The following is a 21,162-nucleotide window of genomic DNA, read 5'->3' as shown; positions in this document are numbered from 1 at the left end:
CAAAGGCTCGCTGTTCATATGGGCTTCACAGTTAACTCTTTTTTTTTCTCTCACTTTTCACACATAAACTGGGCAGATGGAGTGTGCAGTGAACTCTAGGGGAGTCGACAAGCTGCTATACCATTTTGGAGAGACCATTCTCAAGGGCGCATTTGGTAATCATTTCAAGGGTTGGTGGATCTCCCCGCACCTGTAGTATGTGTTCGGCCTGCATTCACATTCGAAATCCAAATGGATGCATAAAATGATGGGAGAGGGTTGAGATCGGTACCTCCATGAAGGTGACTAGTTCGAGGAATACTGTGCAAAGTGGGAGTTGCAGAGAGGTTGTTTTGTTTTTAGTGCGTCCGCTACTGCGGTTTGGCAGGAGCGCCGGCTTCGCAACCGGGTAAACGAAGGGAACACCAAAGATGGGAGGAAAACGGAGGTGGAAAGTGTGGCAAAAGTGTGAGGGGGGGGGTATGCCGAGGTGGTGCGAGACTCTGCCCGGCAGCGACGCGCTACGGGATAACCGAGAGAACAAAGACGCCACTGAATATGCACTTGCACGAAAACGGAGCATGAAAGTATGGCGAAAGAGTGAGGGGAACAGCAGTACGCTGAGGCCGTGCCTAGCCCCGCACGTGTTGTGTGATGCACGTACATTGGTCCTTCTGCATCGTCCGCGCTGCGTGGCTCATCCGAACCACATGACATTTGCGCGGGAGGTTCAAACACCATTTACAACAACAGGCTCGGCTGCGGCGATGCGCTGCGAGATAACGGCACAGTAGCGCGCACTGCCATGCATTCACTGATCACGCAAGCACCTCTCGAGACCCAGCAGCTATGCACCGTGACAGAGAAGACTGCAGTTCGTGCTGGACACAAATTTCGCATTAGGGAGTAATCGTGAACCATTATTTTTCCAATCAAATTTACTGACCTCTGGGGTAGCACCTTGCTTTTGCATTGTTTACAAGTTATCAATGAGCCACTGTTGAGCTTCTGCTGAAACCCAGGCACCGTGATGACTCCCAAAGCCTCCAGCCGAGCTTGTCGGGCATGGTCGCTGTTTCTTCGTTTCGGGCAAGCCAGAGATAACTGAACTGATGACACCGTGCCAATCCTTGTCTGCCCTGCTGTTGTGCTGTCCCGTTAATGTGAATTAAAGTGTAGCTGCCTCCACTGTCTGCAAGGAGGAATGCTGGAAAACTTCAAAAATCAAGGAAAGCATTTGCTGAAATACTCGGGAATTTAAAAGCCACCTTTATTTGACACGCACTGCTAAAGGGTGAAGTGTGTTCTCAAAGCTGCGTTTGTCGTTTACAACTATTACCGGCTGCTTAACCACTCTGACTAAACATTGAGAAGCCCTGATCAACTACCGGACAACTGCTTTGAAAAGTGGTGTGTCAATGTCAGCAGCAACTGATGCGAACTCCCACAGCACGGCTGTTGCAGCCGTGCGTGGGCTGAATTCTCTTATACGCTTCCCAAGCATATAAATGATATTTCTCCCAGTTGTTTTTAATTGCACATGCCACTCACAACCCATCAAGCAGTTCGACAGCACAACATCTCTTTCGTCCTAGTCATCATGGTGGCATGTGTTGTTTATGTCAAAGTACTAGTGGCCCATTGAGTGAAACAGCTGGCATCTGTGGCAGGCTCCTAAGTGCCTTTAGCTGCAATGCATTCCATAGTGTGTGCCTCCAAAATGTCTGTCTTGTGACTTGAATCAGCTCCTACAGGCAGACTGGCTGCAGAAACCTAAATAACTTTTTATTTATTTATTTTCCCTTTACAGTGCTGGCCAATTTGGTGGCATTCGTGTTGAAGTCGAAAATGGTCACGGTTTGTGTTGGATGAGTGGGGCTGTTCGTTTTCAGGTTTTATATATTTTTTTTAATCGGGAAGGGGGGGGGTGTAAAATTCGTGTTCTATTCTTAAAACTGATAATCTGGCAGAAACCGGGTTTTTTTGTCAAACCATTCCGATATTCGGGTTTTTTCAGGTTACATTTACAGACGTACTGCGTAATACACACAGTTTGTTTTATCAGAAAGTATCACGAGCTTCTTAACTTTAACGCGTTAAAATTGGTGTTTGTTCCAAGCTGGCAATCGGGGGGACATCAGGATTTTCTAGCAAATACTCCCGGAACTTTGGTGTTTCTTTCGAAATGGATCAGTAATGATGGCACTAAAGAGCATTGATAACTTCTGAGAAAGGAAACATTTTATTCACAAAAAAGCTGGTCATCGATTTTTTACACGTCCTCGTTTACATACATTATCATCTGCATGCGCCACATGTTGGTTTCTCTTCAAGACCCGTCTGATCGTTGAACGTATCTCAGCCAGGAGAAAATTCTCTTAACATCACAGTTTCCATTAGCTTAGGCAGAGCAAAGTTAGTGCAGCCTTTGCCAGCCTGGTGTAGTGAGGGGTAGAAGCATGCCAATACGCAATGAGTCCGAAAGCTGTGCTTGTGGGGCTTAATTGCTTCCAGCAAGTAATGGTTGAGAACGGCGGACCATCAGCCCACAATTGTGCAGATCGCTACCTTGAAAAGGTTCATTCGGGGAGAAATTGGGTATAACCCGATTCTCCTGAACAGGTTCGAGACGTAAAAATGGGTTTTACCTGAAAACGAACAACCATATGGATGAGACCTATATGGCTTTTGCCTTAATAAAACATACAAAAGACAGTGTGCGAGTATGCACTGTGCCACTTGGAGAAACGAACTGCTTCTAGTTAATAAGCCAGTTACATTTCAGCATGCAACGCACCAAGCCTTGCATACCAATTGCCTCCTCTCCCCCCGCCCAGGGGCCCAGCAGTCGCCAGCGAGCCAGGGCACTCTGCACAGCACAGAGCACCCTGTAATGTTCCCTTGCACATTCAGCACTGTTATATTAATACTTCAGTATTCACGACTCAAAAAAATTATGCCCACCTCCCCTCGCGGGAACCCTGGTGTGATGCGACGCTGAGGGGGGTTCAAGCGCAAGCGGAGAGCAACCGTCGACCGAAAGGCCGCCGGAGAGCGGCACACCGGTTATATGCGCAGCGCGCCCGAAGGAGAGGAGACCGCGGAGAGAGAGTGTCGCGGCTATGACGCAACACAATCCAACACAATCCACTTTAATCCAATCCAAATCCAATCCACTCCAAGCCAAGCCAAGCCAATCGAATCCAATCCAATGCCCCTCGCGAGAGAGTGTTCGCTATCAGAGAGGAGAGGGGGAGAGTGGCTGCGGACAACAACAACGGACGCACGCGGACAACAACGGACGCACGCAGGAAGGACAGGGCCGCCGACAAGAGATGCTCTGAGCGTCGCATCTAAAAGTGCTTAGGTGTTCCTATGTTTGTGTGTGTAAGCAGCACGTCGTGTGTGGAGCTAGCAGCGATCATAGTGGCCTCTAGAGACCTATTCTTTGGAAAATTTTCAATTGCACATTCCCACCTTTGCACCCTTCGCAGCATGGTGCTCCATATGTATTTCTAGAACCTATGAACCCCACACCGTAACGTCGCATCTCCTGTTCTGTCAAAGCCCAAGTCACAGAGCAGAAGAATGCCATGCAAGCAAGAACAAGCATTGCTGGGCAATGCTCAGGAACACTGGGCATGCTAGGCGTGTGTGTGTGTGTGTGTGTCAGACGCTGCTGTGTATGCCAATGAAGAGATAGTATATTGATGGTTTCAAACTACCTAGTTGGCTGTAATAGCCATTACTTCAAAAATTTTCTTGCACCAGAAGCAGAACGATCAAGGGAAGGGGTTGTGTGGGTACTTTGAAGCATGGCCAAGAGGTGCGTAACTATTGGAAGTTGACTACTGACAGTAATGATTAGACTATTGATAGTTTTTTGCAACTAATGTACAGGCGAATTTTTCTTGGAGCCGTGAACATGCAGTTCCACATTCCATAGTAAGATGCAAGTTGCAGGGACCAATGCTTTGGTGGTGCGGCCCCTTCAGCCAGTGCAGTCCTGGCAGTCAGCTAACTTGTAGCTGTCATCAGAAATCCAGAACCAGTCACCCAGCCACTATTTGGGTAAAATAGCCAACATCATTTAACTCCCGGAAATCCGAAACCTAAAATTATGACCAGCTAAACTTGCTGCTGGGCAGTGCACCAGAACATATTATGTTACTTGTAATGTGGGGACATTCGCGCCAGGCAAAGCACAGACAAACACAAAATGCCAGCCTACAGAGAGAAATTTGAAGGTGTCCTTCCATCACTTGACACAGGCTAAATTCCGTTTTTGGAAGACAAGTTGCAGCCTGTGACTAGAAGCCTATGCAAGCCAGTACAAGTGGGGAAGTATACTTTAAAACGACTCGTACAATTACTTTGCCCCATTTTCATGTTAACGTGGGACTTTCAGCTAACTTGTTTAACTAAAACAAAAATATGTGTAGCCTGTGATGTAGCACTTGTAGGCATTTCTTGCAACGACTTAGCTTTTGTGGGTGGTACGTGAGCCTTGGAGCGCAGTCCAACTGTCGTGGGCAGCATTTGAGTTTCCAAATAATGATGTGGCTAGCAAGACAATTATTGAACCGATAAGAAAACAGGGAGAACAACGAGAAATGTAGAAATTCCTGAGCGGGAAATAAAAGGCCCTGGGACCTTCCATTCAATGCCCCTATAGCCAACGTGTACCTATATAAGTAGTGCATTACCTCATGCATGTTAGGGACAGATTTCTGGACATAGTTGCCCAAGAATGGTCGCGCATTAGAAAAATAGCTGACCGTGTATGTGCTTTTTTTCGCTGCAAGCAGTGTCAAAAGACAACCCATCAGTTGCTAGTGGTCCACTGGTAATAGCTGAAATTCCTTATCTGGCCAATTCGGGTGACAGACAGACCAAAGTGTCATTCATATTCACCCAGCCCAAGAAAAACGGTTGTCTTCAAAAGAAAAAAAAATGAGGAGCCATTCTACTCTGAGGGCTGATGGTCGACGAAGCTCAAAAGATACACCATAAACCCTCGACACCAGTGACTTCGTAGAGGGGAGAGTATGCCACTAACTGAGGGGACGTACCTATGTGGTGTACAGGCAGAACACAAAACCATAATCTTCACTGTACTATGCATATCCTCGAACGCACCCAAAGGCGTCATCGAGAACTTCGTGCACATGCACCGTGCCTAGGTGAAATGTGCTCAACACACCCCAGTGGTTGCCGTTGGTGTCCTCAATGTGGGCGTCCCCAAAACAGACAAGAGGTGGTTCATGTGGTTCACATCGAAAGAGTTTGAAACAAGGAAGGCCAACATTCCTAACATGGCGTGTGGAGCCTAATTAAGTATTGACCAATCACACACAAGTGTATGTTTTATTAATGGGTGCGAGCTAGGGGTTTTTGTTTTTTGTCAGTGACTTGAATGTGGGTGTCTTCAAAACATACAAGTGGCTTGTCCAGATAATGTGGGAAGAGTTTCGTATAGGAGAGGCCAGCATTTGTAGCACAGTGCGAGGAGCACTTGTTAATTCTTGTTAAAAGCAGAGCACTTGTTAAAACCAGAGGTTCTAGTTGCAAGCAGGGAAGAGAAAAAAAGCTTGCCATGGCAAAAGAAGTCCACTAGGCTTTCGCCTTCACATTCTTAGCAACTTCTAAGCATACCCTGTCATTTTTACAGCATCATCTCTGAGTGACGTATCACCCACAATGTCCAAAGGGACATTATCTAAGCCTGATGCGAGGATTGGACCACTCTAAGCTCCAAGGCTTCCACTTCGTCTTTTGCATGATCACGTAGTAAGCCCCAGTATTTTTCTCCTCTCTTTCCGCACTCTTGACGGTTGAAGTCTTCATGTCGGGATTTAGTGATTGATTGATTGTAGGGTTTAACGCACCGACGCAACGCAGGCAATAAGGCGTGGAGGGCTCCGGATTAATTTCGACCACCTGGGGATCTTTAACGTGCGCCAAAGTCTCGTACACACGGGTGTTCTCGCTTTCCGCCTCCATCAGAAAAGCGGCCGCCACGGCCGGGAATCGAACCCAGTCAAGATTTATTGTTCTTACATTTACACTCTCGTAGCCCAACACGACCTGTCACAAACTTATTGAAAACAAGCAGACACTCCTCACAACACAACTGCCCTGCTGTTTTTCTCTGCCAGTGCAGTTGACATATCCAATGACCACACCAGCCCATCTACATGCCATAAAACTTTTACGGCCCTTGCTGCTTGTTAGATGCAAGTGGAAAGTGCTAACTGGTCTTGAGGGCCGAAAATTTGCCAAAAAATCAATTTTCTGTATTAATTTTATTTGCAGTCTATAGGTCCCAAAGAATGTACCTGCAAAATATCATAGCCGTATCATAAGTATTCACAAAGCTGTCGCCCTTTGAAGTCGCCTAAACGACCATTTTTGCCTATGTTTGCAAACTTCGTGTCCCGTTTTCTCAGAACCAATTTTTTCCCCACATGGTCAGCTGTCGGGTACAATATCTTGGGATGTACTCGTTCGATTTACATCATTTTTGCTGCATTAGAAAGCTTATGAATTGAACAGTGCAATAAAATCACAAAAGTACAGAATTTCTTTTTGCTGGCACAAGATTTTATGCAGTTAGTTTTACAAAAATATTGTAAATTGATGACCTGACATTTACAAATTTTACAGCGTTTGCGGAAACCATACTAAAATTACTGCAGTGGTATAGTTGCACTCCCTGGTACTTTTAGAGCACAAAGGGATAAAAGCCATTTGAGTATTTCATAGGAGCATAATGAAACAATTGCCCGAAACGGAGTGACATAACATGTTGCACAACTCTAAACGTACACCCCATAGATGAAAACTTACTGCATATTTGTGCTCAGGATGTTGACATACACTCAATGTGTAAATCTCAACCACATAGGTTAAAAAATAACAAAAATGTCCTCAAGACCAGTGTCCCCCCTTAAGCACAACAATGTTTCTTTACACTTCCAAGGGATGGTAGAACCCCCTGAAAAATTGGTCAAAGCCTAGTCGGACCTTCTGTCAGCCTACTGCCGAACCGAACCGTCTGTTGAACTTTTTGTATGCAGCCTGCCCTCCTTTGGTGCTGCTATTTCCCTTTTTTGGTACACACTCCAATTCTGTACGCGATTCGTTGTACCTCACAACGATTTTCTGTACCTAACACATTCTACAAGGCATAGAAATTTAAGGCTTCTGCTATACCTGATTATCACTTTGTGAACCAATTCATCTTTTCCTTTTGGTGGTCCTGAAACTGATGCTCGGTGAAGCTGTAATGTCTGTAGCTGCAAATGAGTTTCAACAGTGTGTTTCTTCTCCTACCAGCCGCTTTTCGTTGGCACAGTCCCTCACAAGGCAATTGTAGCGAGGCCATACAGGTACCTTATTTTTGTGTGTATAACCCGCACCAAAAATGCAAAAATTTCAGAGGTTAAGTATAAGTGCAGATTATATGCAAGGCTTTTTTTTTTTTTTTTTTCCGCGCAGCTTCACCGCAATGCGCGTTGGGTTGTGATGCCCCTGCAGCAGTAATAGCGACTAAGCCACTGTTACCCCATTGACAGTGCTTATTTTGTACACACAGCTCAACAATATACAAACCTGAAAAAATGTATGCGGCAAGTCATCTAGTTGCATAGTCAGCTAGGCAAGTTCTTTTGCATAAACAAATGTGTAATGTTGCTTGAGTAGTAGCTTTGGTCCATCCTCTTATACATAAAATATGCGGGCAATACGCGGGGATACGTTTTTTTAAACTTATCGACGGAAAGTGGGGATGCGGGTTATATGCAGAGGCGGGTTATACGCGCAAAAAATACGGCAGGTTGCTGCGGGAGCAACCACACTTTGCACGACATCACAGATGCTACAGAGATGCGCATTTTATTGACCTAGTTCCTCGTATGTACATCCTCGCTACTACTCCACTTTCGCAGTGTTGCGATTCAGCTTTGCCCCCTCCGCTCACCCCTGCGAACATTCGTGGCTTCTTATCGGAGGTCCAGGCTCACTTCCTGGCTGTCTTGGGCGGCACCCAGGACTCGATCTTGGGCCGGACAGTGCTGTACGGCATGTAGGCGTCCTTGGTTCCGGTCATGTTTTCCGTGTGCGGAGCGAGCCACTTGTACTGCGGGAGCGACGCTTTGGTGGGCGGGATGTCCGTGCTGTAGTGCAGCCAGCCGTGCCTGCACCATTTGACAAGCGAGAGAGAGGAGGGCGCCGCAAACTGTTTTCCCTACTCTCCCTTAAAGGAGAGGCCATGCAGACAAAACACGAGTTTGTTTTGTTCAAAAGATTTTGTGTTTTGTAGAGCCACCAGCACTTGTCCGGAAGCTAAGGATGCTTTATTCACTGACAAATTTTGGTTCTCCCTCCAAATCGTGTGTTTTTGTTACGTCTGCAATACCATCATATGTGCTGGGAGCCTTATTTACCGTTAGTCAACCCAGATGGCACCATCATACTGAGGCGGGCCGTTTTCTGCCTTTGTTTTTGACAGTATTTGCGCCTGGCTTGTTTTTGTTAAGGTAGAAAATAATTGTTTCGTGAAACATGGTGTTCGCTAGACAAATATGGTCACGTAGGACACCGTCGCTAACGCAAATCGGCCAGTGTTGTCTGAGACAACCCCAAAGTGCTGCAGTGCTATGCAGCCAAAACAAGCATAGTGCACACAGTACCCGCAGCAGCACGCATCGGTACTTCTATGTTTACGTGTACTCTCGTAACTGACACTGTCTACCCCGCCATTCTTACTGCTATAAAAAGAATGTGCCCTAAATGTAAGCACAAATAGCTCGCACAGCAAGCTTGTAAGCCCTGCCTAATTTGCATTTGCTTTTGCTGGCCTCAGCCAATCGCAAAGCTGTCACATATGACATCATAGGTTCTGATGCGGCAAATGAGCTAGTGGGTCGCACGGCCATTCCCTTTTTTCCCAATTATGTAGCTTATTTGAGCGCAGTTTACGTTAAAAGTGGTGTCAGTACAATTCTAATGAGGCAACCTTGAAAATGAACCAAACTTATGTTTTGTCTGCAAGGCCCCTTTAAGCGGGACTCACCTGTCAACATTTTTATAAGATTTACAACTTTGTGAACCACGGGCTTGAAATCTATCATGCACAAATATGAAAAGTTTTACGAATAGATAAAAATGCTAGCGGCCTAGTTTGCTTATTTTAGAAATACTTCACTGAAACAAAAAAGCATACCTGCCATGTTTGCCGGGATGGCATTAGGGGGATCTGACCAGGGAAGGGGGGGGGGGGGGGGGGTGCAGCAACAACAGAATGGGTAACCTTACAGGCCTTTTTTTATTTACTTACAACATAGCAGGAAATGAACTGTTTCTTTGTCCAAACTACCAACAAGCTACACCACCTAAGTGTTCGATGTAGCTGCCGCCGCCCCTTTCAGAAAGTCCTGGAAATAGTACTGCAAGCGCAATACAAAACAGCAGGAACTGAACTGTTTTGTTCTTTCGTCTAAACTAACAACAAGCTACACCCACTGGAGACTTGCTAAATCTTCAGAACTGCCGTACAGAACGGCCGCGCTCGTGCGTAAATGAAAGCGGTGGTGGCGCTGTGCTTCTATCAACAGTAACCTAACAGTGAGACGAACAGGTTCACCGTCTGCGCATGGCCGACTATGCTTTTTAAGCACTTCACTGATAACGATGCCGATTGGTGTCGGGTTCAGGTATTCGCCCCGAGCGCGAACACAGTCGGCCCCTGGCGGCGGCGGGACGAACCGCTCCTAGTGTGGATGGCGCTCTCGCGTCGTCTGCTTTTTCACGTTGCGTGCGGCGCAAGACGCGTGCTGCACACGATAAAACAACCAATATATGTGCTCGTTTGGCAGTAAGCAATGACATAGTTAGCTCTGCGTGCGCATTTCCTCTAGAAACGCAATAATCAGCGGCCGTTGCGGGTTAATGCGCTGGTTTAATTCCACGAAACATCTTCGCCCTGGTCACCGCTTGAGTATGAAACGTGTTATAAACATTGCTTCCACACATTGCACTGTTCTTATTGTTGAGTGCAGTCGTCTGCCGTTTCGGGAACGTCGAAGGGTGCTTTTTGAAGGTGGCGTGGTGATTATTTAAAGGATAAAAGTTTAGTACGCGAAACGGGTAAGAAGCGACAAGACCTGTGCATACGCGTGCAAATTCCACACCCTTGTAAAATTGCGCTGTGTCCTTATAGAAAGAAGAAACAAACAAAAACATTTACACTGCACACTACCTGTGCGCTATTGCCCATACATTACCGGCCACGTATTTAATTACACCCGCAAGCGCCTGTGTGACTGTGACCTTTCCGTCCCTTTTCTAAAATAAATACCATTTTTGGACAGTCGTTGGTTATACCAGAGACTCTGGTCTCTGGTTATACTCAGGAGGAGGAATAAACATTTATTCAACTGTATCGAGTTGCTAATTTTACGTGTTATTTAAAATACGTTTCTATGGATGCGCAAGAGTATTTAGGGGGAATTTTTCGGTAAAATTAAGCAGTTGTGAGTTTGCGTCAGTCATGTGGCATTTCGTGTGTCATTTTCATATATATCAATTTCAAATCCGACATGAATCCCCTTGTCCAGAAACGTGTCTCACTCAGCGTAACCAAATGCCTAATTTGGTCACGTCTTAACCTCTTAACGTGGACCTAAGTTTAAAGAAAGAGGAGAAAACGCGTAATATATAATGCACGTTGTTGCCCACATGTGTGGGAGGTGTGTGCCATGACTCGCTGTTTTTTTTTTTATTTTTTTCCCACAATGCTTGCTTTCAATACAATTTTGAAAAAGGCGCCCCACAATTCCTGGACAATCTCGGAACAAAGGGGGTTAATCAGTTTTGAAAATACGTGTACTGCTTTTTCACCGCTACAGAACACGACGCTAGTGTAGTTTCGATTATAAGTAATACTGATAACCATAGTTTGGCTTTTCGCGCTCGTTACATGCGTTCTCTTCTCGCTGCTCTTGCAACGTTGGCAGGACCCCCCTCCCCCTTCCCGAAAAAAAAAACGAAATGCACAGAATTTCATTTTTTAACCAATCCTCAAGAATTAAATGCCAAGACAAAGGCGATATTCAGTTTACAAAACAAAGTAGTTACCGGGAACCCGCTGCGCTGATTTGCAACGAGAAATAAAAAGGAAATGTTTTACTACATCTGCAACAGCGCAACTTCATTTATTGCCATCTTTAGGGTTCGTAAGCGACCTTAAACGCAAGAATGCAAACACATCTCGCTGTTGCAGGCACCAGTTAAATTTTAAAAGGAACGTAAATGGTCAACAGAGCAGCCGTAACAGAAAATTTGTGCTCACTGTGAGGTCCCAGAAGCTTGGTTCGCACACTGTAAACCTGCTTGTCACTTTGCGAAAACCTAGCTAAACATGAGATGTGGATTGTACTGCGTGCGTTGACAATTCAATTCGCAAGTTCACTTGCGACGAAAGCCGTAAATAAGGGATCCGAAACCGTTATTCATCGTATACCTTCCTTCAGAGTCGCTAAAATTTCATTTAAAATACCCGTTAGAGCGGCTACATTTTTATCTCTGCGCTGATCAAAATTCAGTAATTTTGTGTTGCCTTTTGAACACACAAAAAATATCGTAAGCTCTCAGAAAGAATTTTGGGGCAGTTAAGTAGTGTTACCATTTCAGGGCATCCCACAAATGCAAGAATGCGTCATATGCTACCAGTGAAAGCGATTGAGATTGCCGTTGTAAACTGAATTTCACAGATCGAGGCTTCCTGATTTGTTTCTATTTATGCTTTTATTGAAGGCTCAAAGCCATAGTTTGGAAATATCGAGCTTGCTACGAGCCACAGCGCACAAGTTCATTGTCACAATTACGGCCGTTCTAAGATTCCCGATGAGTCGTCGCTTTCTTTTGGCGCTGTAATGAAAACTGACTGCCGCTTCCATGCTATACGCCTCGAGCGCGGCCTGTAGGGGCGCCACTGAAATCCCTCTAGCGGCCCGTTTCGAAAGCAGGCGCGGGAGTCCGCGCCCCGCTCCCCAGTGCCGCCGCTGCTTTTGCGGCACGTTCACGACTGAGATTTACCGTTTGTGGGCGTTTGAAATCCATGTTTGTGTGGAGCAGTCCCTCTGTTCGCAAATGGGGTGTGTTTACGAGAGAGTAAATGTTTCCGACGCGATCTTAGTGTGGCATTTTCAGTTTGTATAAGTGCCAGGTGTGTGTCACAGGCCAGCGTCGCGGAACTGGCGTATGATGGAGCCGATTGTAGTTACACTGACCTGAATTTACTAGCCGTGTCTCCGTAACCATCGGTTCCTCAGATGTTCATGCTACGGCTATACACTACCATTTAAATCGGTTTTGTGCGCTTACATAATCAGCAGAGCACTCATACCTGACAGCACACCAGTTACGTTTGCCAATATTATACCTCAGATATTGATCACCACCATTTACAAGCCAGTCTGTGTTAATTTCGGGAATATTCAACAAAAGTACGATGGACAATGCATACTTATACTCGGGAATCAGCACACGACAGAGTCGTCTTGTCGTGAGGTGCGCGCCCGCAGACCTTCATCTGCTACATATATCCTCTGCGAGCAGCGCGGAGACGGGCTTACAATATAATCCGCTTCCGCGACTAAATGCTCATTCGAAATATCGTCATATGGCACAGGGAGCCTCCAGAATAAATCAAAAACTGAAATCAGAGGGCCTTATCACATACCACACTCTTCCAACGACACCTTTCATCGCTTGTTGAACAGCCTACCCTGTATGCTTCCAAAAATGCGTCCGCCGTACGATCAGCTCTTCGTTGAAGTAGAAAAACAAAAGGAAAGTGAACGCGAGATTTATGTGTGGGATTACTAAAACGTTCATCAATTGATTCCGCTCCGCATTTGTACACGGCGTCCCCCCCCCCCCCTCGATGTCTCGCGAAATAGCAGTGCATTTCGCGTATAGTGTGTCTAGTGAAACCTACCTGGCTTAAGTTTAGACGAACGTCTTTAGCATGCCAGAAGCTGCACTGTTTTTTTTTTTCATTTCCGTTAGAGCTATTATGTATACCTAAATTCCGCATTTGCACAGCATTTATTTTTCTGTGGTTTCATTTCCTTGGTTCTTGCTGTATGGCGTCTGTGGGCACATATTTAACGACGCACAGGCTTGGAATATACTTTACATTTTCGCATGGTTTATATTCTTATAAAAGGCATAAGTCCGGGATTGGGTAATCACATCCCCGAAACATATTTTTCTGCGGCGTATATATGCGAAACGAAGCCGCATTCGTTGTCCACGCTGCAAAATGAAGCCAACCCCTCATTATGCCAGTATCAGGTCTAAACGAAGCGTCAGTAGGTGGTGGGGGTGGTGATGATGTTTATTGACGGGTGGACCTAGCGTGGTATGCCGGCAATTGCTCACCCGATCAGCACCTTTTTACCGCTATGCGCGGGAATTCACCATGACTCGCTGAGGCTTGTGACACGTAGAACTTGCAGGATTAAATCGTTCAAAGAGGCATGCGGAGCGGCCATCGTTCGCAGTTCTTTAAGAATTCATTTGTGCCTGATGTTTTGGAGGTGACATGGGTGATATGTTGCTGCCGTCGCCGACGCCCGGAAGAGCGGCGACGAAGCGCGCAGAACCGCGTCCCCGGGTAGCTCTTGCAGGCGATCGCGTACTCTACGAAGACGCAGCTGCTTTTTAAGTGACCTAAACGTACTCTTTGCCTATAGTCGTCACCATAGCAAGTTTTTTTAGGGCGCGAAACGGCGAAAAGAAGCGAAATAGAACCAAAACACTGCACGAGCCCCTATCAGTCACGCAGCGCAAATCCCGTCAACACCGCGGAGAAGCGGCGACAGGCGGCGCAGCGATCGCGAAGCTCGAGGCGTATACATTGAACGTTGAGGAACCGAACTACAGCATACCGCTTTTGTTTGCACCTTTCGTGCGCACATACGGCGAGAAAAGGGCACGAAGCGCGCCCATAGTGTGCATTCTTACGGGCCGCTCAGCGGAGCATCCACACTAGCAGCGCGACGCTGTCGCCACCTACATGTCGAGCTCGCGGCCAATACCTCCGGCGCATTGTCGCCAGACTGGGAAAAAGATTTGGCCAAAGACGGGTGCGTTTTCAGGAGATTTTTGTTTCAGTCGTACAATTGTACAAAACCATGAAAATTCGGGAGTCTCCCGGAAAATTCGGGAAACCTGGCAGGTATGAAAAAGTAAAACTAGACAGCTAGTGCCACCCAGTGAAAGCTTGATAAACTAAAATTTGCTTCTTGTTTAGTTTTTGTAAGGAAATGATATATTTCAAAAACAAACAAACTAAGCCGTTAGGAATATTTATATGGATTTGTAAAACTTTTCGTATCAATACACAATGCTTTTTAAGCGCGTAATACGCCCGTCACACGGCATATCTAATGACGTTTAGAGTGAATGTCATTAATTTTGCGCTACACGAGAATACCGAAAGACATTCGACGCGAATGACATTTAGCGGCTAACTGAGGTTCGGGAGCTTCTTCAGCAGCCGAATGAGTAGCCTCAACAGCAGTGGCGTGTCACTAGAGAAAAAAGTTTAGTAATAAACCGAAGAATACTGTTTCTAAAAACTGTTAGTAAACTTCTATTTTTCTTCTTTGTGTTGTTGAAAAAAAAAAAAGAAAGACAAGTAGTAACAAAAAAAAAAATCTCGTCCCCAGTGCGCGCGCTACCCTAATACGGTTTTTTTGCAGACTTGTCTCGGCTTGTGATGTCTAAAGATGTCCCCTAAACCAGTGGTTTTCTTATTTGTATTTCACATTAATAATCCTTTGTTAAGTTTTTTTCAAAAAATATTATGCGTGAAAACATTCTAGATGCACTTGAAATATAATTTTGCGGTTTCGCGAACTCGCTTATCGTCACCGCTATCACAATCAAATGACATTTGTTTCGCCGTGTAGACCAGCACGGCCGAACCGAATGTCATTGACAGCTAATGTCATTCAGTTTGAATGACATTAGATTTGCCGTGTGACCGGGGTGTAAGTCAAGCATGACTCCGTCCCATAGGAATGTGATCAAGGAAGGGGCCATGAAGACGAAACAGAAGTCTGGCTCATTCAAAAGACTGCCTTGTCCCGATAACAACTTTGCCGCAAACTTCAAACAAATAGCCGAAATACTGAAGACAACACCTGAAGCAATGGCGACTCCCCAGATCCTCTCCGTCGATTTTTAGATGTCGCAGAATCTTGTTGTGCGATTGGCGGATGCCGTTCTAATCAAATGCCAGGAAACGTGACTGGACGATTTCAGTGGTGCCTTTAGTTCGATTTAATCGACTCGTTTAAATGCTAACATGCAATTAACACACTGATAAACCTGTCTTACTGTTCCTCTTATTACATTACTGCCGATGTCATATAGTGCAAAATTTGAAAGTTTTTCTTTATGCCCTATCTTCTCAGAAATGTCTTTCGATGCTGAGGAGACAGGGCAAGAAAAAAAAATCTGGAGAAATTGTTTACTACGAATGTGTAGCATTGTTATGCCGCTTGTCTCGAGTGCGAGTTCTCTAGGGCCAAATTTTTTGGTTTTTCTACATCCTGTGCAACCAATTATTTCCATTTGCGCTATTATTGGTCTCCTAGATTTGGCTACACTTTCTGCACCAGTTGAGGCGGTGTAGCACTCTCGCACTCGATTTGCCAGTGCAGCTTGCGCCACCTGCACTTCGGCCCTCGATTTGACGCAGTGCTGCACGAGTTCTTCTACACTTCTGCACTAACCTCTGTGCGAGTTCTCGTCTCGTGCAAGGTGCAGCGTGCTTTGGCGCGTTTTTTGGTGCGCACCGCAGCAGGCGGCTTCAACAGTAAACGGAGTAGAAACGACAGCGTTTCTCGTTTTAGACGAGAATGGTCGTCACGTGCAACAAGATAGTGCATTTGTGTACGAAACACAAGGTGAGTGCAAAATAACGCCATAAAAAAAAAAAAAAAAACGCGAGCGCGCAAGCACGGATTTCAGCAGACGACGTTTGTGCACTTTTGCCCTCGATTTGGCCGCTGCACGCAAAGCGCTAGTGTACGGCTGCACTCGCACTGAAAGAACTGGCGTTCCACTTGCACGACACTTTTGTGAACTAGTGCACAAAGTGCAGCCAAATTGAGGAGACCTTATAATGACTACAGGTGTTACTTGAGCCAAATCTGGATTTTTTTTATAAATGAAGGGCGTAAAACACGGATCGCCATTTTCCTTTTTTTTGTTTTTCTTGTTTTTAGTTTTTCAAAATTCTGTTCGACCAATTGCCTCCATTTACGTCATAATAACGATTACGGGCGTAACTTCGCGAAATCTGCATTATTGTGGAAATGCAGGGCATTATAGGGTTCACCATTTTCCACAACTTTTTATATTTTTTCTTATTTCTTTTTTTGTTTTTCAAAATTTCGTTCAGCCAATCATCTCCATTTACGCCTTTATAAAGATTACAGGTGAAACTTGCGCGAAATATGCATTATTGTGTAAATGAAGGGTGTTACACGGTTCGCCATTTTCCGTAATTTTTTTTTACATTTTTCTCATTTTTCAGTTTTTCGAAATCTCACTTGACCAATTATCTCCATTTACGCTATTATAATGATTACAGGTGGAACTACCACGATATCTACATTTTCGTGGCAATGCAGGGTCTTACACAGTCCTGGCTGCGGGGGTACTCGGAAAAGAATGCCATGCATTAAAAAATGCCAAAAACAAGCAGGTTTATGCCCGAAGGTGGAAACTCATGGACAACAAATGTACCATATGCAACATTGCTCGTACAAGCAATAAAATTGCAAGGCTTTCGTAAAGAGCAGCACTAGTGGAAGGGGGACAGACCAAGCAAAACCAAGACCTTTGAAAGCATGACACCCCAATGGGGCAAGAGACGGACTTGAACTTGAGAAAAAAAGACTGCTTGCTACACCACCTGGGCGCAGTAGTAGTGAACTTGAACCAAGACGACACGTTATTTTGTAGTTGTACGAATAATACAGTTTCTTGACAATCTTCTCTTGTATCCTCATTATTTACAGAAACATTAAAGACTAAACAGTCATTTGTTTGGCTGAAACACTGCGCCTCTTGCAGCTCTTTCAGCTTTTGTTCAACGATGAATGATCTGCTGCTTGCAAAAGAATATAGAATTAAAGATTGCATTTCTCCCTACCACTTCCCTTAAATGTTTTTCATGACGTTGGAAGGGCACATCACAAAATGCAAAAAGTGGGCCCACTGGCTCTATCTCGGCCGACTGTTCTTGTATGGTTCCGCCCACTAAGACGAGGTGCAGGAAATACCCTCACCAGAGTTGTGACCAGTAAAGTGGACAGCTGGCCAGCAATGTAGCCGATTGCACCAATACTTTCTGACTGGCATGTTTGTTATTCTGGAGCAGCAGTCCGTCAAATGAAGAAACGTTGTATGCTGCCTCTGTGGTCTGCGTTTACGAGGCAGATCACGCTGCAGTTGAGCGACACTGATGCATTCAACTCCCTGATGGATTCAACTCCCAAGACTGCAGCTACTAACAGTAGACCTCAAGCATATGCCGATTTCGACTGTTTCACCAAGTTCCATTTGGCTGCACCGTCAACACACCCACTCAAGGGGATTAGCCAATGCTGACGACAACTGCCGCCAAACACGGCAATTTCACCAATTCCCATTTACCTGCAACGGCAACATAATGAGCAAATATTCTCACATACCAAAACCGCCCATTTGCAACGAGGCATAGCCTGGCCATGCCCATTGGCAGCGACACATTTCATAGCAAGCATTCTGCTATCAAAAGTCACCAGCTAGCGAACAGTAGAAATCATACCACTATGGGGTCTAAACCTATACACGTCAGACAGCAAAGGCATCATGCCCACAAAAGAAGACATCGGTGGATCGGTGGATTAAATCTCCCCATAGTTTCACCAAATGCACTGCGTGAGAGTAAACACACTTGAATTCTGAGCAGTACCGTCCAAATGACTCCGGTCTGCCGCCGTAGAAACTGATAAGTAACCCGCACCAGTGCAGTCCAGCACTGCAAAACGTGCCACGCAGAAAAGTTCTGAAATGTTATTGGCAATGCAAGACTTCAAGGAGCACTTAGCGGCGGTAAATTGGACATTAATGATTTCGCATTCACAGCTCGCAAGTGCTGACGTGTCCTAGAGGCCTTTTTTTTTATCAGAAAGATTGGCGTTTTCACCCGAGGGAATTGCTGAATCGCGTGATGCAGCTGCACACATATCATAACAACCGCCCAGAAATTGCACCGTTCGGGACAGCACATACATATAGAATGCTTCACATGAGAAGTTGAACCTGTGGTGAGCTTCACAACTTTCAAGCCTGGTTTCAATTCAAAAACATAAGTGAGGGTGGCACGAACCACACGAAATAATCTACCGGGAAAGCTGGTATTTGCAAATGGCATGGATGCAACCAGGCAATACTACCATATTTTTGCGATTCTAGGCACCCCCCAATCTTAAGCAACCTCCCCTACTTTCAGAAAACGTATTCGAAAAAAAAAGTTTGCATGTGAACCTAAGCGCCCCCTTTTCTAAGCAACCATGGCAAGGTGGATATCACATGCGTGGAAGCGGGTCCGACTTGACAGTGTGGCCAAGTAAGTTATGAAGTTTTCAATTACAAACCACTTCAACGGAACAGAAAACGGCCTGCTGGGGGGTACTGAGAGCAGCGGCCCACGCGGCACAACGGACTCGAACGGTAGTCAGGGTGGCTGAGTATCACACGTCAATGGTGGGTTCACTTTTAAAGACGATAGTCTTTCTTGGGCTACTTCAACCCAGACATTTCGGTCTGTCTGTATGTCTGTCCGTCTGTAACTCGATTCAGCCACCCGGCCAAAGTAAAATTGATATTGCGCAATAGTCTTATATACTCACAGCCACATGTAAACGTCTAAGCCTGGTTTATATGTTCATACTTGTCAACTTTGTTGAACAAGAAGAAGACATTACGCAAATATAAGACAGGAAATTAGTACACAAGGGATAGTTACAGTGTTCCTTTATTAAAAAATTCATGGATGCTTGTTTTTTCGATAGCAAATGATATTCTACATCTACTGCAGAAAACCGCCACCTCCTCGCGGCATATGAAAAATCACGCTGCAACAGCAACGAAAGGTTCCACTAGCTAGGTTCCACGTTCGGCTTGGAACGCACGTGGAGCACGGCCACGCGGTTCTATAAACCTTGTAGTCGGCCGCCTCGATTCATGCCCGTCTCCGCCGTACCACAGAACAGGGAGGATTTTACTGCAGCGCTGGCATCGAGGAACCCGGCCTGTAGCAGTGGAACGCGGTAAATTAAATCGCCTTGCACAAATCTTTAGTGTGTTTACCTTGGAGTGAGCGCGACGGTACAGGAACAGCATGAGAGGTGAGCGGGAAAGCAAAGGGGGGCATTTCCTTCGCAAATATCTACAAAGACTATCGTCTGTTGACGACATCTGCAACGAAAGGAGCAGATACGCGGCCAATTTTCTGTACCTATTTTTCTTTTGAGTGTTTGCCAGCCCTTTTGCCCGTCTCGCCGAGATACGGCCGAAAGAAAAGTGGTGGCGCGGAGCGGTAATTTAGGTTTTTTGCATCTAAGCATCCTCCTCGATTTGGGCATCGCGACCGTGGAAAAAAGTGGGTGCTTAGAATCGAGTAAATACGGTACTATCTTGCCGGGACTGTGCGTTCAAAATGGAGAACATGCGCTCACCATTCACTGGGCACTTGGCTTCCGTCGTAGTCCATGTAGTAGTGATCAGCATACTCCACCCAGCGGTTGCGTCCTAGAGTAAACAGGCAGAAAAAAAGAACGAGGTTAAGAACCCGAAGGTTGAGCCCGCAAAGCAATCATTTGACCTGCTACCACGCAGCAAAGAAATGAAAGTTTAGACAATTGGGAAAAATCGAGCAGCAAGAGTTGTGCCTTGTATACGCATTGTATAAAAACTTTGTCATAACGTCCATTGTCTGCTGCATATTATGCATCATCTAATCCACGATGTGCTAGGTCACAGGTCTTACTCTGGGACCTCCTCATGTATTCCGCTCATTTGTTCATCTTATCTATACGTTTACGCTTCAATAAACTTCAAACTTCAACCAGATCTCACCGTAGAAGAACGTGTTGTCTTCGTAGTACTTGTTTCCGAGCTTGTCGACGCCAACCAACGTCCCCTTGCGCAAGTCATCCATCCTGAAGAACAGAAGTGCGAGAGAGGGCTCTGTGGGGTTGCCGCATACAAAGGAGTTGCCTCATCGAGCTCCAGCGACCTTAGAAAAACGAGCCTAATCCCGTGTTAATATAAAAACTATTCCACGAAACTGCATCATCGAGCTATATGCTGTCAAAGGGCACTTGCTTTGCTCCACTTCAACATGACATAGTTACAAACGCACTCTCATCACAAGTTTAACAGCGAGCGGGAACAGTAGTTTTTACAGACTTTTTGAACCAGGTTAATGACGTACTGAGGACAGAACGAAAACTAGCGCCTTTCGACCATCTCCACTGTCAGTGTTGTTTTAACGATCGTTATGAGGACAGTCCGACAGTATGCCCAGCTACAAGCAATCGAAAACTCTTGCGTGCCCTTGTCGTAAGCAGTGCGGATGCTGCCATCATCCTTTCCACACGAACGTTTATTAGCATTCTAACAAGCACGCCACAAAATACTTTGTACACGTGAACCCAAACAAACGTGATTTGCAACAGCAGCAAACGAAACCTTCGTTTTTGACCTTCGCCGGCATCGCACGAGACCCATCCGCCAGCAAGTCCTTGCAATGATGCCGTACCTGAACAATTTGACGGCGGATTTCACGTAGCCACCGTTATGCTTGATGATGGCTAAGGCCCGTTGAATCTTGTCGACACCAAAAAACGACATAGCTTGGGCGAAAAATGTCCCGCAGTACGACTAATTTCGGCCCGAGATCCAGAACGACCACCATAAGAACCGAAATCGCTGTTGCGACGTCTACAGAGTTATGGCGACGTCTAACATCGGCGCTTTATTACTGGCGTTTTAAAACTTTTTGATAAGTGTAAATTCATGGGGGGCAAATTAAGGCTGTATATAGTT

The 21,162-nt window shown here is 45.6% G+C and overlaps 1 protein-coding gene across 1 annotated transcript; it reads right to left on the bottom strand.

Annotated features, from left to right (window-relative positions):
* Positions 1-7,859: 7,859 nt before the first annotated feature.
* On the bottom strand, positions 7,860-21,068 carry Nd-b17.2 (NADH dehydrogenase (ubiquinone) B17.2 subunit). Its single transcript, XM_077684112.1, has 4 exons — positions 20,876-21,068; positions 20,191-20,273; positions 19,791-19,863; positions 7,860-8,177 (listed from the first exon to the last, which is right to left on the bottom strand). The coding sequence occupies exons 1-4, from the start codon at positions 20,965-20,967 to the stop codon at positions 8,000-8,002; spliced, it is 426 nt and encodes a 141-aa protein (XP_077540238.1). The 5' UTR covers positions 20,968-21,068; the 3' UTR covers positions 7,860-7,999.
* Positions 21,069-21,162: the final 94 nt, after the last annotated feature.

The sequence above is a fragment of the Haemaphysalis longicornis genome, unplaced genomic scaffold (assembly GCF_048455015.1).
Source record: "Haemaphysalis longicornis isolate Haplotype H1 unplaced genomic scaffold, Haemaphysalis longicornis Haplotype H1 scaffold_9, whole genome shotgun sequence".
NCBI classification, from domain to species: Eukaryota; Metazoa; Arthropoda; class Arachnida; order Ixodida; family Ixodidae; genus Haemaphysalis; species Haemaphysalis longicornis.
The sequence above is the reverse complement of the archived record's forward strand: the minus strand, read 5'-3'. Positions and strand labels throughout refer to the sequence as shown.

Coding starts and splice junctions, on each gene's coding strand:
- Nd-b17.2 (XM_077684112.1), bottom strand. CDS start 20,967: ATGTCGTTTTTTGGTGTCGACAAGATTCAACGGGCCTTAGCCATCATC. Junction 20,274..20,875: donor TCCGCCGTCAAATTGTTCAG/GTACGGCATCAT, acceptor TCTGTTCTTCAG/GATGGATGACTTGCGCAAGG. Junction 19,864..20,190: donor AGACAACACGTTCTTCTACG/GTGAGATCTGGT, acceptor TGTTTACTCTAG/GACGCAACCGCTGGGTGGAG.